Raw genomic sequence first — 16,287 nt, forward strand, 5'->3', positions numbered from 1 at the left:
GCCTCACAAATACTAAGGAGGTGAGTTCACCCAAGCCTGTGAGAAAAAAAGATTAATTACCCTAATTTCATACCAACAAATTACACTCAACCAGGGCAAATGATTTATCCAAAGTCACAAAGAAAACAGAACAATCTCAGGCCAGGATCTTGTCAAAGGAAACATTACATGAGTGGACTTGACTGCATTAATAGTCATGACATGTCCTGCATTGTTAGAAGCAAACACTAATTGTCTCAGGAGTTCTAGAAGCAGAGTCAGCTCGTTAACTGCCTCCTGGGAGGCTGCTAATCCTGTAAACAGGGACCTGTGGGTGCCAGCAGCATTCAGCCCACATCAGGCATGGAACACATCATTGAAAGCTGATGGGAAGCACTTCCAGGCTTGACACTACACATCCATTTTCCAGTATCAGCCCTTGATTAGAGTTACTAAACCCACTTTGAACAAAGCTCAAACAGCTGTTTTTCTGCTGCAAAGGGGACAGTGAAAGCTGCAGTGAAGGACATTTGAACAGAGAACACATTTAAATGCTTCACTGTCGTCTTAATTTTTAACACAGAAATTATTTATTCATCACTGAAGCAAATTTCTTGTGCAAATACATTTACCGAGTTCTAAAGTCACTGGAACATCTCTGTACTGAAAATCAGAGAATAACACACACACATTTAATTACAACTTCTGACAGAAGCAGTACAAAAGGAATTGTTAACAATATTTAATTGTGCTGTGATTGAATTTACAACTATTAGGTTTGGTCCTCTTCTGCCCAGTAATTACTGGGACACATAATTGACCAAGACACATTTTATGTCATCTCAAGATTGTCTTGAAGCAAAAATTAGCTACATTTTGCTCCTCTCTACCTATCCATTGCAATTACAGCTCTTGTAGCTGGGAGAGGAAGGTTTGCCCTCAAGGGATCTCCTCCTCAGCTTCCTGCAGCTTTTCCTCACAATACTCTCCAGTTATTTTAATAACGCTGCTAAACGTGACTTCAAATGGCTGCAGGGTTAACAGCACACCACCAAAAATCCTAAACACAATCCAGCAAAGATTTATGCCTCTTGGAAGGACAAGTTCCCAAAAATACCCAAGCAAACATTGATTCTTAAACCAAACTCATGGCAAGTGCCTTGCTGTATGCATAATATTCATACTTTACCCTCCAAAGATGAATGACTACCATTCCTGGGTGCACTTAACCACTGAGGCCAGAAGCATGCACACACTGATTATCAAAGCCAATATAGGTCAGAAGGACTGAAAACATACCAGTGATAGTAATGGAATCCTGCCCAATAGCAGGCTCCTGAAACTCTGTCTGGGAATGGAGCAAGGAGGATTTGATGTACGTAGCTAAAGTTTCCACAGGACTCCCACCAGCAGCCATCAGGGGGGTATATTGGTTGTCAACAGGTGAACTTCCACTGCTTTTTAGCTCATCAAACCTTTTTGCACACTGTCACAAGATTAAATGATAGGACAATGAAGCAGTAGCTTTCAGCACATTTTTAATAACTGTGATTTCAGGTGGATACTGTATTGCACGTGAACAGTTACTGATATCAAACTCATAAATGCTGCCTGCTCAGTGGTATCAAGAAAGTACATAAACACACAGTAAAATAAGAGTTACCACAATTTATGATTCTAACAGAAAGATTTAAAAAATAGATAGAACATGTTTAAACTCTCATTTCCTTAAACCCTGTGAGATTTTAAGCCCAATTTTCAAAGAAAAACTTATGGGGAGAAGAAGCATGCACACACTGATTATCAAAGCCAATATAGGTCAGAAGGACTGAAAACATACCAGTGATAGTAATGGAATCCTGCCCAATAGCAGGCTCCTGAAACTCTGTCTGGGATTTAAAAACTAGATAGAACCTGTTTAAACTTTCATTTCCTGTGAGATTTTAAGCCAAATTTTCAAAGAAAAACTTATGGGGAGAGTTTGAATTCTCATTTTGTAACTAGTTCTTTTACCATAAATATGGTCAAATAGCATTAAGAGTGGCTACAGAAATTAATTCACAATTATTATTCTTTTACTTTATTATTTCATTCCAGTTTGGACAAAAGGGACTGCTACTTTCCACTGCAATCCTATAAACTTCCCATCCCCTGGTTTTGATGAACTGGAAGGTTCCTTGCACCAACACAATCATAATTACAGATTTGGTTCAGTAAAGTCCTACCCAGAGGTAACTTGCTCACATAAATAAATCTACTTAATTCTACAGGTGCTGCTCCTGTGACACAGGTGTGGGGCTCCATTAGCAGCTGCTTTTATTTATTTATTTAGGGTTGAGTTAACAGACATGTCATGCCTGTGCCCCTTTGGGCCAGGGGCACACAGGGACATCCTCTGATATTCATTCACAGTGTCTCAAATTTGGGATGCCAGTCAGAAATTTGATATATCTGTGCTTTTATCTAACTGCCTTAAACAGGAATTCTTTAAGCAGGGACACATGTGAGACATTCAGTCCTGTAAAAACAGTGATCAGACATGTATTAATCAATCACATGAATCAATGTGAGGAGAGGGCTCACTGCTGCTGTTTTTTGATTTAACATGCACAGTGCTGTCTGCACATTGAAAGGTGAACAACAGAGATGTCCCCAAGCCTCTGCCAAGAACTTGAAAGGCAGCAACATTCCACAGAAGCTTCTACACCCAATCCTTCATTTTTCTGTTTGAAATCCAAGGTTACAGCAAAGCCCAATAGCACTGCTATAAATGGGAGCTGCCACACTTGATTATGTTTGCAAGAAAGTCAAGACCACTGTCTCGTTTTCTTTCAGCTTTGCTGAATCACAAGGGCAAAAGACATTTTCTTTTCTTAGCTTATACCCTCTCAGAAATGAAAAAGTCAAAATTATAATTATTATTTTAAAAAAAAAAGAGCATTTCACCAGGAAATTCAGCAATCCAGAAAGAGAAGTATACAGAGGTTCTTCCAAATCTACTCCAACCAAAGAAAGGAAAATCCACACCTTGTAGGATCAAAAAAGCAGCAACTACACTCCTCACCCAAGAGAGATCTGTAACCCCTCCTTGTTTAGAGATGTAACAACACACACACACACAGAGTTGTTAGGTTTCCTAGTCAGGACTCTACAGCCTGCTCAGGGTTAGTGGGTGCTGGCATCCCTTCCACCCAAGTCTGAGCTAGGGAGTTTGGAATGCAGTAGCACAGCTACCTTTTTTTAATTCCACTTTTTAATTTTTTCCTTCCCAGTAATTTTCATTCTTATTCTGTGTAAGTTCTAATGAAACACAATGCAGAATGCATTTTTCAATTTCATTGCTCAGGTTCTGTAGAAACAAAACAAAACCCCCCACCTCTTTTCAATCTACTGCTCATTTAACGTTTTCGATTAGGTGCAAATTACTTCAGGACAAAAAAAACCAAAAGATAAGCTTCAATTTCCCTCCCTTCCCCAAGAAATGTTTTCTTCTCCATGAAGCATTGCTCAAAGCACACAAATTCTTTTAGTAGTGAACTCACCTCTTTGGAGGTGTATCCTGGAACCAGCCTTGCCACACTGTCCCAGTTGATGGGCTGGGGAACCCCAATCAGGGAACACAGGATCATATCCAGAACCATCTGGTTGTTGTCATAGGGGAAGTTATTGTTTTCTGAGAATCCACGACTCATCTTTGGCTACTTAAGCCTAGAAGAGAAAGAGTTTTTAGCAGGTCTCACTGCATGGTTTGCTAAACCTGGATCTGCTTTACCTGCAGCACTCCATCAATTACTGGGGATAAATTACCACAGCATTAAAGTCAAGTACTGAGGCTTTTTTGACAAAATTTCCATATTCTCAGAGCCCTGAGGGAGAAGCAGATGAGCAAAGCACACCAAACCCAAGAGCAGCAGCAGGTATTACCCACCTTTCCTCTGAGCTGCCTCTTTCCAGAAGGGAAATCACACCTCTGAGGCCTCTAACACAAGAGAAAGGTTTCCAAAATCTCAGAATGAACAGCCAAAGTTACAGAGGAGCATTTTAATGCAAATTTACACACGTTCAAATACTTTTGTCTGTTCCCACAAACCTCCTACACTCGGCTCTGCTCTCTTGCTCTGCCCATGTGCTCAGCACACCTGACTGCCATCATTCAGAAGCCAAGCCAGGATACCAATTTAAGGGCCAGCAACGCTTGGGAGCCAGGAAACCACACCTGAATCTCCTTTGCTCTCACCCCCAACACCTGACATCCCAACTCCTTATCAGCCAGGATGAGCAGCTCCAAAAACCTCCTATTCCTCAGCTTTAAGCTGAACACCAGAACAAAGCACATAACAACAGCAGAAAACACTTATAAAGCAAGATTACATTTTGTTAGGTTTTTTTTCTTCTTTTGTATGTATAGCACCAGGGAACAGAGTAAAAGTTCAAAGTACTGATTTAGTTTCTGCTGGGAAAGAACTGTGGGCATTAATTAACAGTTTCATGTTCAAGTAAAGCACAGCCAAAAAGCTCAGAATAGAAACACTTAATAACAGAACTTGAAAGCCACACACAAATATTTGACTTAAAAAGCAAGAATTATAGAGAATTTGGGAGAAAATACATCTAGATAACACCTGATAACTTGTTACTAAAAGCATAAAATACATAGATGTTTTCTTTGCACCACCCTCTTTCTAAAAGAAAAATGCTTGAAATGCACAATATAGCCCTGTTTTTTTCTCCCCCTAGAAGCTGTTCCAGCCCTTTTTCTGTTTTTTTTTTGTTTTGTTTGTTGTGTGTTTTTTTTTTTTTTTTTTTTTTTTTTTTGTTGTTGTTGTTGTTGTTGGTAGAAACAGAAATCACAGCAGAGGTAACTGTAAGCTTTCATTCTCTCCAAAGAGCAGCTGAATTAAATCAGAAGGAAAAAACAACCCAGAACCCACTGAGAGAACTCGCTGGTTTCCCACAGTCATGAGATTTTAAAAAGAAGGGGAAAAAAAGCCACAAAAGAGATGACAAGTCCTATAGAAAATTTCATACCATTTCAGCAATTCTGTCTAAATGAAGTCTGCTGTAAAATATTAGTTTTAGAAGAGAAAGGTCCTCACAGGTTCCACAAGCCCAGAATCCCTTGTAAAAGAGATGCCACTGTCAGGTAGCAGCGGATCAGTCCCTGTGTCCCTGTCTCCGAGAGCACTTTGAGGCAGTGTCACTGAGGTGATTCCATGGCACAGGCTCCTCTCTGTCAGTGTGCAGACAGATGTCAGTACCAATGCCAGCCCTGAGCATCTCCTGATTCTGCTGCCAGCAGGAGAAATGACCCAGCCAGAGCAGGTCAGCACCAGTGGCAAAGCCCAGTGCTTATGAAACACAGGGCTGACTTTGTGTGCTAGCTCGGACACGTGGAGCAGCTGGCTTAAAAATATGTTTGGATGAGATAAGTAAGTGATGGAGTATTATAATCCCTTGGTTTCTCACCATAAAATAGGCTTAATGTGAGTAGAATTACCAGCAATGTCAATATTCCATAAATCACCATTTTGAGGGCAAGTGCTATGGGATGATTACACCGGGCAATCAAGGAAAGAAGGGAAGAGAGAATGAAAACTATTTTGTTTTTGCAAAAGAAAGGAGCATGTAATTTATAGGGAAGTTTACTACACATCAACCCTTGGACCATGAGGCAGCCCAAGCATGAAGGGATGAAGGGATGACAGGTGCTCTAAAACATGATGACACGTTCAGAGAGAATCAAGTCTTTGTCTCTCAATAAAGGTTTCTTTATTTGCTTATTCAGCACATTAAAATACAGTTCTGTATATGCTTATTACTGCAAAGACAAATGAAGGAGGAGACTTAATTACAGGCAAAGAGAAGTATTTTTTTTTATATTCTGGAAAGAGCACGGGACTCCTCTTTGCAGCTTTACACATGACATTGAATATTTGCCTTTTTGTCCTTTAGGAAACCCTGTTGGAAATATAAAGACACATGCAAGATTCTGTCTCATGCAAGAGCTCTCTAAAAGCAGCAACATAAAGCCTGTAAGAAATCATATTCTTAAGAGAAAAAGCAACTTGTACAGATTCTCTCCACTCTGTTACTGCAAGGAAAGCTCAGGTTAACCCCTTCCTCAACGATGACAATTGAAGGAAAAGAAAGTTTCCAAATTATTTAACTCTGACCAACTCATTGAGATGCACAGCATATAAAGATACATGAGAACAGAAATTCCTATCAATACTCAGAATTCCCAATCAAGCGGTGCGAAGGATTCTCAAGAGTTAACTCATTATGGAAACACACAATCTGATTCGACTTTTTTATGATTTACAGCAAGTCATTCCTGCAGGAAGGAAGGGTTGCTGCCCCTCGCACGGGCAGAGCGTGAGGGAAGGTGAAGATGCTGGGATGGACGGGCAGAGGTTTCCATCCTCAGCTGAAACGCAAGGAAGTGATGGTGCAGAATGAGGCGGCGGACAGGAACAACAGCAACTTTGCTGCTTGCCCGCGTACCAGCCAACGTTAAAAACTACAAAGCCTTTAAATTAAAAATATAAAAACCCGTCTCAGACGATCTACAAGTGCGGCAACCTCAGAGCGGGGACCCCGGCGGCCCCCCGGGCGCTCTCCACCGGGACCCCTCCCGGGTTTACCTGGCGGTTCCCAGGCGCGGGGCCAGCGACACGGGAAGGGGCGTGCAGGGGGGCTCCTCCTTGGGCCGATCCGGTGGGGCAGCAGCGGGACGGGGGCTCAGCTCCAGCGCAGGACGAGCGGGACCCGCGGGCGCCCCGCCCGCACCCGCCGCGCCCTCATCTGCCGGCGCCGCCCGGGCCCGCCCTCAGGGGCGGGGCGGCAGCGCCGTGAGGGGGGCGGCCCCCGCCAATGGGCGCGGGGCGGCCGCGGAGGCCCCGCCCCCCCGCGCGGGGCGCAGCCAATGGGGCGGCGAGGAGCGCTCCCGCCCCGGGCGCGCGGCGGCCCCGCCTTGCCGCAGTGCAGCGGTGGCGGCGGTGGCGCCCCCTCCCGCCCCGCGCGCGGCGTCCGGTCGCCCTGGCAACGCGCCGCCCCGCGCGGCGTCACGGCGACGTCACGGCGCGCCTCGCACAAGTGACGCGATCAGAGTGACGTACACACATCGGTCATGACGTCACGCCGCCGCTCGTCCTCCGGTGCTTTCCGAGCGGAGCCCGCGGCGGTGGCTCCGCTTCCCGCAGTCCCAGCTGACCGCAGCGCTCCCGCCCGCCGGAACCCAGCGGGGAAGGAAGAGCCCGGCCAAGGGAGCTCGTACCGAATTAATGCATCGGACACGGGAGTCCGGCTCGTGACGTAAGCACAGCTAATTAATTAAACAGCAATGTGTCAATGCACTCCATGCTCCCACCAAAGAGGAGCCCCAGTTTAAACTCTTCCCAGGTTTCCAGCTGATGCAAACACTTCAGACGCTGTTAACATAAAAGCAGCAGCAGAACACTGAAAATGTTGCTAATTACACAGAGCAGCCCCACCGCTGGGAGTGGCTCACCAGAGTTACTGTGCACAGTAAGGCTCACACTGTCCCAATCCTGTTATTTCACCCACACAGCTTGATTCCTGCTGCATGGCTACTGCTGTCTCAAGTATTCCCAAACATTTTTAAATTACTTCCTGTGGGAAGCCACCAGTGCCCGATAAAGACCAGCCCAGATCTCCACTTCCCACATAACAATCTTCCCTTCGCTGGTCATTTGGCAAAAATCAGGGATATTAGTAATTTTCTTTCCAAAAACCCCACTTGTAAACTCTGCAATAACACAGTGAGGACAGAGAACGAAAAAACACGCACAGAAAAATTCAGAAAAATTATTCCACCAATCTAGAGAAGCATCTGAAATCTAAATTCTCTAAGTCAGTCTGAAAGCCTCCCTTAGGTCTCAGGGAAAGCAAAACCCACTGGTTTCATACCACCCACAGAATAAACTAATGCTGGAATATTGCTGCATTATGATGACATCCAGTTATTCCACGATGAATGGAAACATGATGGTACGTCAGAGAACAGGAACATGGTTTTTTCATAAATCTGTGCTATTAGGCAGAAGTCAGTCCCCTCCTGTTTATTTTTTTTAAATAGGAAAAACATTATCAGTATTTGAGAATAAACAAAACAAACCAGTACCTTATATTTTACTCATGTGCTGTTCTAGAGACTGTGCTAGATCAGTTACAATAATCCAGAGGTAGCAGAGCTGTCCCTCTGTATTTTTAATTTCCAAAACCACAAGACTGTGTTCATACTCTGACAGCATAAATAATCCCTGTCACTTGCTGGGGTCTGATAGTTTTGTGACTGTTGTGAAATTCAGGGAATTGCTCAAAGCAGGTAAGAAGGAGCCAGGGGTGCCCTGCACTGACATCATGCCCTGTTACCAGTCAAACCAGTTAGACCAGTGCAATTGTTCCAAGGAGATTATCCAGCAGTTAAAGGCTGAGCTCCAGTGGCCACAGAAGCCAGGGGACAGATTTATCAGCCCAAAGCTGCTTTAAACTGCCCTGCAAAGGAACCAGTCCAGGCTGTGAGGAGAAGAGGAAAGGATGTGTGGGCACTCACAATTGCCACCTGCCTTTACAGCCCAAAAATGTTCACCAATCTCAACACTCAGGCCACACCTGCATGGATAAACATCACTTCTTGTGTTATGTTGTGTAAAACAAGAACAGTTCTGCTATGACTGCACACAAGAGCATTTCTACAGTGGTTTAGCAAGAAATCCCTGGGCTGGTTTCCAAGTTTGCACCTCTTCTGGAAGGTTTTCATTGCCAACAGAGGAGATTTGTAAGAAGCTGCGTTTGCTTTGTATCTACCTCAGCAGCAAATTTCACCAAGTCAGAAAAACCTTAATATCCCAGATGGAGCCTAATTCCACACAAGGAAGAGTTTTCAACCTGTGCAAAGTGGCCCATTTATTTCTACTAGACAAACAGAAGATTTTAAATTGATTTTTCAGAAAGCTGAACAAAGCTTTGACCCTGTGCATGCTCATGTTCACTTTGCACCCTGAGAACCACTCAGCAGTGGCACTTGTCAGTAGCTCACATATTCAAGCAGAAAATGGTTGATCTACTAAACAGTATCAGCAAGATTCAAGAATAAACTAATATCTTATAGAAACAGATGTCAAAGCTCTGTTACACACTCCTAGCTCTGCTACAGGTATATAAATAATTCAGAAGAGTAACATAAAGGTAACTTATAAGTTAAATAAGGTAACTTACAAGTCAAAATAAGAGCTGCTTGCCTAAATGCTTAGGTGAAGCAGTATTCCAGGCACCTCTCTTGGCTGATCTCCTCTTCTAGGCTCTCCTGTTGCAGCCACACCTGCTCCTTTTGCTCTTCTCCCCTTCCTAAAGCTCTGCAAGTCTGGAGCAGCCTGTCCACCAGCTCTCCTTTCCACCCAGGGCTCATTTAGGTCTTTTTTCTGTAGCCTGCCACGTGGACAGAAACAGACAGTAAATTGTGGTGTATATTTTACTTCAATGACCTTTAATACCCTTCTGCAATCAATACAATTAATTGGGAGTTGAAGAACTGACTTCAATTCCTCAGAGCCTTCTTTTCCAATTAAGGTAATTGCAAGATTGAAAGGATCAAAATTCTTGCTGAGATTTAGGAGATACAATGATGACAGTGACTTGTAGGCTGAGTCAAACAAATATAAAGACAACTCAGGTGAGAATAATCTATCTTTCTGCTAAAAGAATTGTTGTCAAAATAGTATGACCTGGAAGTGAAATTAAACTTATCTTTCTAAAAATGAGACTTAAAACATTCCAACAAGCATCATGGCATTGTCTTCTAAACTTGTTCTGAGCCAGAAAACAGAAGAGAAAACAGGAAGGAAAAAAAAACCCTAAAACAGCCAGAAAGCCAAAAAATCTACCTGAATGGATACTCTTAAAAAAAATTGGGGTTTATTTATTCATTCATTGTAGACCCTTCCTCTGGTTGAAATCTTTCACTGACAGGAGAGGCTGACAGTCCATTACTTACATCTCAGAACTGTAAATGAATTCCCTCCAGGGACACACTCTGCACACAGAACTGTACACATGATACACCACTCCCTCCCTTTGCTTCTCTGTATTTTAAATTTCAGATTTTTTTTTGCTATTTTCATTTCAACAACAGATATAATTTTCAAATACAGATAATTTTCTGGTACACAGGGCAATGTCTCAGGAGCATGTTCAGTTTTAAATCTCAAGGTTTTAATCTGCCCTTTAACTACTTTTTCCTTTACATCTGCACTTGAAAATCTAACAATTTACTATAAATTATTTTAATCACCATCTCCCAATCCACTTAAATTCATGTTCTATTTATTAACAACAGGCAGAGATTACTTTCAAATCAAGGTTCCAGCATAACATTTGTCTTTTCAGCCACTCTACCTCAATAAAATTGTGCTCATTTTTTAGAGCTTTGTTGTGTTGAAGAGACTTCTAAGAACCCAAGGCCAGCAAATGCCATTAAAATATAAATACTGAAAGCTTTGTTAACACATAATGGGTGTTGAAGATCCCTGTAGGAATGGTCAAACTGAAACTACTCCATCAATTAAGAAAAGGCCTGTGCCCTACTTGTATTTCCAAGAAACTTTAAAATAAAACAGCTATTTTAATGATTAAGACAAACTTAGTTATTTAATCCACTGATGTAACCTTCAGAAGTTCAACACGTTATACATACATACTACAAGGAAAAAAAAAGTTTTAATTATCTTTGCTTCATTTAACAAAAAAACCAAAACAGTATTTCAAGACAGAATTCTCAAACACCCATATGAAGAAAATACTTTGAACAGTCTTAATATTTTTATGGCTTTTGATAAACTGGAGCCCTAAAATTTTATGGGCAGATGCAAAATTTACCACCTGAAAGGCAGCATGAAAAGTTTGTCCAACTGCAAGACCTTCTCTAAGTGACACAATTAAGCAAGAAACGCTACTTTTTCTTTGATGCTCCAATTACTTCCAACTTCCTTCAACTCAAGGCTTTCCTACTGCTCAAAACCACAGGAGAGATATTTTGACACTGATATAAAATCAATAAAGGACAGAAATAAGTTGAGATGCAGATGGTAGCTGATAGATAGGCAGCTAGCAGGCTACATCACAAAATGGCTAAGAGTGATGCAAAGTTAGTTAAGGGAGTAACAACTAATGGGTGCCTGACTGCAGAACACCCTTAATTCCAAAGTCCTTTCAACAAACAAACCAGAACTGCTTGGAACTATTTGTGATGCCTCACTGCTCTCCCTTTGTAAAGTCTATTTCTCCTCCCAAGTCCCTTTTTTCCTGAGAGCTAAGTTCTTTATGACAGAACCCCACTTATGAAAGGCAACTTAAACCTTCTAACTATTCCATTGTGTGCATCTCCTGCAGCTCTCCCTCCTTTCAGGGGGAGACAATGTGCTGGTACTCCTTTATGGTTCTGAGGGTGATGTTTTGGAGGACATCTTACAGAAATCACTCTTCCCTTTGCACATCTGTTGAAGAGCCTCCAGACTCCTACGAAGAATGGGTGTTAATTTGTCTCCTAAGCAAGAATGGCACTCCCTATTTTTTTTTCCTTTGTTTTCTATTTTATGAATGCCTCACTTCTCCTATCTCAAGATCTCAGAGTGGCTGCCAGGTGGGTGGATAGAATCACTGACGTACAGCCTTAGATGAATCAAAAATAAATACCACAAATTTGAGCAATCATTTCTCCATCCCTTCACCAGCCAGTAGCAGCAAAAACTGGTACAGCCCCACCAGTGCTCCACTACAAACCAGATTTTCAACAAGCCCTAAGTGGTATCAATAAAGCACAGTTCAGTTGCTTTGTTGATCAAAGTGCATCAGAGCTCCTGCTTCTCTCCTCCAGCCACAGCGGAGTCCGACGCCGCAGGAACTTTGCTGCTTCCAGCAAAAACAGTTTCAAAAGCTGCCTCCTGCTCCTCCAAAGTCACAGCAGCAGCAGGGGCTCCTCTGACAGCTGTGCTGGGAAAGGCTGGCCTCTGCTCTGCAATCCTCTCCAGGTCCACTGTTCTCCTACCTCTTCTTTTGCCCAGGATTTTGATGTAATTAGCTGGCACAAGTCCTGTTGTTTGGCCGTCGTAACTAGCCAGGAGCCAACCACGGATCTTGGGCTGTTGTTCTGAAGAAGAGAATGCAAATGCATCAAGTTACAGGACAACTCAACAGAACTGAACAAATCTACTCTCTAAGTTTTATTAGAATGCAAGTAATCACTTCACGAGGAGCAAAAATCAGTGTGCATGAGGAATTTGGTCAAATAAGGTGGTTTGGGGGCTTTTCTATTTCAATTTTCAGACTCTTGTACTATAACTTACTTCACATGTGATGAGAAAACAAACAGAAAAATCAAAAGTTTACCTTTGGGTGCTAATCTTAGCATGTCACCAGCACGGAAAGAAATTTCTTCTTCTGAGAGAGCATTGAAATCATATTCTGCTCTTCCAACTACATGGTCATCTTCTCCACTCGCCCAGTTACTAGACACTGTTTGCAAACAAAAAGCACAAGTTTATCTGCTTTGACTTACAACGTTCGGCGTGTTTTTCAAAGGAAAATGAAGAAAACACTTCACCTTCCTTGCTAAAACTTTTCCAATAGAGAAGTGACAGGAGTAACATGAAAAGCAAGATTTGGGGAGCAAATCTAACCAACACTTGTCCCACCCAATGCAAACTGCCACATCTAAGAGGAAGGAACCAGAAGTTGAGAGGAAGCATGATTCTGGAATCACAGAAAGCTTCAGCAGGAAACCACGTCTTAACAACAGGTTACTTAAGCAGGCTGTCACTTGCATCACATGCCTAAAACTCAATCCTAATAGATGTGCCCCAGCATCTGTTAATTACTATTGCTGTAGTGTGAGATTAATCACTATAAAGGCAACAAAAAAAGGAACAATACACACTGCACTTCTCTGGTGCTGCAGGTCATCTTTACCTGTTTCTTCCTCGCTGTATGTAGAAAGCAGCTTCCAAATCAGGTAGGGGCCTCCCAATATGACAGCAAAGAACAAGAAAATGGGCCAGGATTTCGCAGAGTTAGCCACCTTGTCTTCGAGGCCAGCACGAGCCACTTTGCCCTCGCTCTCAGCCCACAAATCCTCGTTGTCGCAGCTCTGCCGCAGACCCAGCAGGCGCTGCAGGCGCTGGTAGAGGTACCTGATAGTTCTCACGAGAGCAAAGGCTGAGAACACCTTGGTGAAGTGGATTTTGAGGCGGGAGAAGTGGTTGGCCACGTCCAGCACGGCCCTGAAGCTGTTGTAGACGGCGGAGAAGGTGGCATCCATCATCATGCTGACAGAGGCGAAGGCGTGCACGATGCTCTCGATGGACTGGAAGGCGCCCCTGCTGCTCTCCTCAGCCTGCTGCACAAACCTGCTGGGGGGAACGGCCTCGGCGCAGAAGCGGTTATAGCCCAGCCCCCCGTAGCCATAGCTGTAGGGACTGTAGCTTCCATAGAAAGAGGAGCCGTAGGAGCCGTAGCCCGGCGAGAAGGAGCTGCTGTAGGCTGGCCTGAAAGCGCTCAGGCTGCTGCTCGCCGCCTGCTGGGATGGCCTGGGCAAGATGGGCGGGGGGATTCGTGCCACCACCGTGGGCTGGCCGGGCCTGGTCAGCAGGTTGTCACCCAAGTCAGCAGACCTAAACCAAGTCAGATAGGCAAGATCAGCACCCAGAGTTTAGGTTTTCCTTTCCACTGACTCCTAAACACCACAGAGAGTTTCAGCAGCATGGGTGTGACAGTGTTCACAAGGGTTCAAGCATGAGGGAAGAGACAAGGATCTGACTCATCTCCACGACATATTTTATGATATGTATTATATTAAAACTATACTAAAAAGAATAGAAGAAAGGAATTCATCAGAAGGCTGGCTAAGAATAGAAAAAGAAGGAATGATAACAAAGGCTTCTGTCTTGGACTCTCTTGGACTCTCTGTCCGAGCCAGCTGGACTGTGATTGGCCATTAATGAGAAACAACCACATGAGACCAATCCCAGATGCACCTGTTGCATTCCACAGCAGCAGATAACCATTGGTTACATTTTGTTCCTGAGGCCCCTCAGCTTCTCAGGAGGAAAAATCCTAGGGAAAGGATTGCTCAGAACACATGTCTGTGACACATGGGGACAGGGAACCAGGGAGGCCCAACACTCAGTACATTGAACAGTTCTGGGGTTTGCTGGAAGTAAAAGATCTGGGCAGGAAACACAGATCCTTCAGGGGGATAAAACCCCCAAAATCAGATATCCAGTGTAAACATGGAACAGGAATGTAAGCATGGAAAAAACCTTTACCTATTTATTGTGTATTTAATGTATCAACCCATGAAATACACAACCCAGAGCCATCAAACCTGCTGCTCTAACATCCACATCATTCTTCTGCACATGGAAGCCCCTAACACAAACTTTTATGAACTTTCCAATCTGAAAGTTTTATTTCCAACCCTTGTTCCCAGCTCTTCTACACAATGAGCCAATGATACAGCAGGAAGAAAGCTTGAGAGCTCCTCTGAACCCACTCTTAAAGGGTGGCATGACCTAAGTGGGAATCCAAGTAATTATGTAACAATATGTGCAAGGGCTTTGGGGTCCCCAATTTCCCTCTCTACCCAAACTACCTGATCACCTGTGTGCAGATTGTCAAGGGGTTAAATCTACTACTGAGCAGTGTTGGCAGAGAGAGGTCTTAATTTGGTAATTTTTCTTTTCCTTTGCATGCCCATAAGTCTAAATCATTTTATCAATGCCCTTCGTAATAAAACTCTGGAAGTACTTGACTGGCACTTGAATTCTGTCAAGCAGCTTCTGCCAGTTCAATAAAAATATATGTGTTTCATTCACACCTTATCACCCTAAAAGTCAAACATTCTATTTCCCATGCTTACTGCCTCGACTCACAATTTCCCACTTCTGCAGTCCAGAAAAGAAGAAGGAAGTCAAGCTGGAATTGCTAAGGAGCTGCTGCTGCTTGCTGTACTATTTCCATACAAGGTAGGGAACAGCTTCCTCTCAGCAAAACTTACAGGTTTCCACAGCAAAGAATAATATTTGTATCTTTACACTGCTGCTTTTTCCATCACAGACTGTAACTCTCTCCGCAGTTGAAAACAGGAGGAAAAATAAGTTATTACCCCAGCAAACAGAGCTACTGTAACTCAGTAAGTCACAGTACAGTCTTCTGTCCTTTAGACAACTTGGGACACCCCGCTTCAAAGCTGCTTGAAGCTGTTTAAAATGGGGTAAATAAACCCAGAATGAAAAACCAACACCACCAAACTGCTGGCTCAGCAGTCTGCAGAGAACGCAGAGAAGTTTCTGCTCAATGTTTAGTGCTGGGCCAACCTTTAGCCCAGTTTCAGCTCCCTCCAACTGCAATCACCAGCACCAAGAGAAAAACAAGACGAGTATTCAGCCACCCAGCGGGCCTTCCTTGGCTTCCCATGAAAAAGGAGTAGCTCATAAGCCCTTTCTGTGCATCCTTCTCCACGAGCAGGCTGGGTTTGCCCGGAGAGCTCCCAGAAGATGGGAACACTCACACGACACTGACAACACACAGGGATCTCCTCCAAATCCGGGGGCTGACACGCAGCTCCCCCTGTCCTGCAGAGGCTCGGGGGCTCACAGAGCTGCACAGCCCCAGGAAAGGGCTGGAGATGCCGCCAGGAAAGGGCTGCGAGTGCCCCCAGGAAAGGGCTGCGAGTGTCCCCAGGAATGCACTGCGAGTGCCCCCAGGAAAGGGCTGCGAGTGCCCCCAGGAATGCACTGGGAGTGCCCCCAGGAAAGGGCTGCGAATGCTCCCAGGAATGGACTGCGAATGCTCCCAGGAATGGACTTTTAATCCTCCCAGGAACGGACTGTGAACTCACTCTACCCCCCGGTGACAACACGGCTTTCCCTCCCGACACCGCACACGCAGCTTCCCTCTGCCACCAGCGGGGTCTGAGCCCGCAGCCCCTCACGCCGAGCCCGCCCCTCTCGCCCGGCACAAGCCCCTCACGGCGCGGGGCAGCCCCGGCCGGGCCCGACCTTTGAGCCCGCCCCAGGGGAGCGGGCCCGGCCGGCGCGAGGGGGCGAACCCCCACGGCCCCCGCGCCGGGGACATCCGGGGAGGGACGCCCGCACTCACTGGAAGGCGGTCGCGGTGCCCGGCAGCCGCCGCGACTCCCAGGGCTTGGGCGGCGGCGTCGCCGCCATCGCGCCCGCTCGGCCCCGCTTCGGCCTCACTCGGCTCAAGCTCGGCCCCACTCGGCCCCGCTCGATT

The 16,287-nt window shown here is 44.7% G+C and overlaps 2 protein-coding genes across 5 annotated transcripts in view; both read right to left on the reverse strand.

Moving 5' to 3' along the window:
* The window catches only part of SANBR (SANT and BTB domain regulator of CSR), a 25,252-nt gene extending 15,976 nt beyond the window's left edge, over window positions 1–9,276 (reverse strand). The window contains exons 1-3 of one of the 3 annotated variants that reach the window (XM_036379736.1): window positions 9,220–9,276; window positions 3,522–3,687; window positions 1,279–1,465 (exon numbers count right to left, since the gene is read on the reverse strand). In XM_036379736.1, the coding sequence (XP_036235629.1) occupies window positions 1,279–1,465; window positions 3,522–3,671 (337 nt within the window). In that variant the 5' untranslated portion in view covers window positions 3,672–3,687; window positions 9,220–9,276. Of the gene's footprint in view, window positions 1–1,278; window positions 1,466–3,521; window positions 4,636–6,623; window positions 6,760–9,219 lie in introns of those variants that run through there. The other 2 variants (XM_036379734.1, XM_036379735.2) reach the window with 2 other exon arrangements.
* On the reverse strand, window positions 8,033–16,254 carry PEX13 (peroxisomal biogenesis factor 13). Of its 2 annotated transcripts, XM_036379740.2 has the most exons (5): window positions 16,153–16,254; window positions 12,964–13,664; window positions 12,385–12,510; window positions 12,044–12,145; window positions 8,033–9,429 (listed from the first exon to the last, which is right to left on the reverse strand). In XM_036379740.2, the coding sequence occupies exons 1-5, from the start codon at window positions 16,218–16,220 to the stop codon at window positions 9,410–9,412; spliced, it is 1,017 nt and encodes a 338-aa protein (XP_036235633.1). In that variant the 5' UTR covers window positions 16,221–16,254; the 3' UTR covers window positions 8,033–9,409. The 2 variants fall into 2 exon arrangements, with proteins under 2 accessions (XP_036235633.1, XP_036235632.1); XM_036379739.2 differs by lacking the exon at window positions 8,033–9,429 and having other exon boundaries at window positions 9,467–12,145.
* Window positions 16,255–16,287: the final 33 nt, after the last annotated feature.

This window comes from Molothrus ater, chromosome 3, assembly GCF_012460135.2.
Source record: "Molothrus ater isolate BHLD 08-10-18 breed brown headed cowbird chromosome 3, BPBGC_Mater_1.1, whole genome shotgun sequence".
Lineage (NCBI taxonomy): Eukaryota > Metazoa > Chordata > Aves > Passeriformes > Icteridae > Molothrus > Molothrus ater.

Bases quoted from the DNA above. Each gene is read 5' to 3' on its own strand.
- PEX13 (XM_036379739.2), bottom strand. From the start codon at position 16,220: ATGGCGGCGACGCCGCCGCCCAAGCCCTGGGAGTCGCGGCGGCTGCCG. The intron at 13,665-16,152 runs GTGAGTGCGGGC...GACTTGGTTTAG, and splicing joins GGCACCGCGACCGCCTTCCA to GTCTGCTGACTTGGGTGACA. The intron at 12,146-12,384 runs GTAAACTTTTGA...TCTCTTCTTCAG, and splicing joins GCTAAGATTAGCACCCAAAG to AACAACAGCCCAAGATCCGT.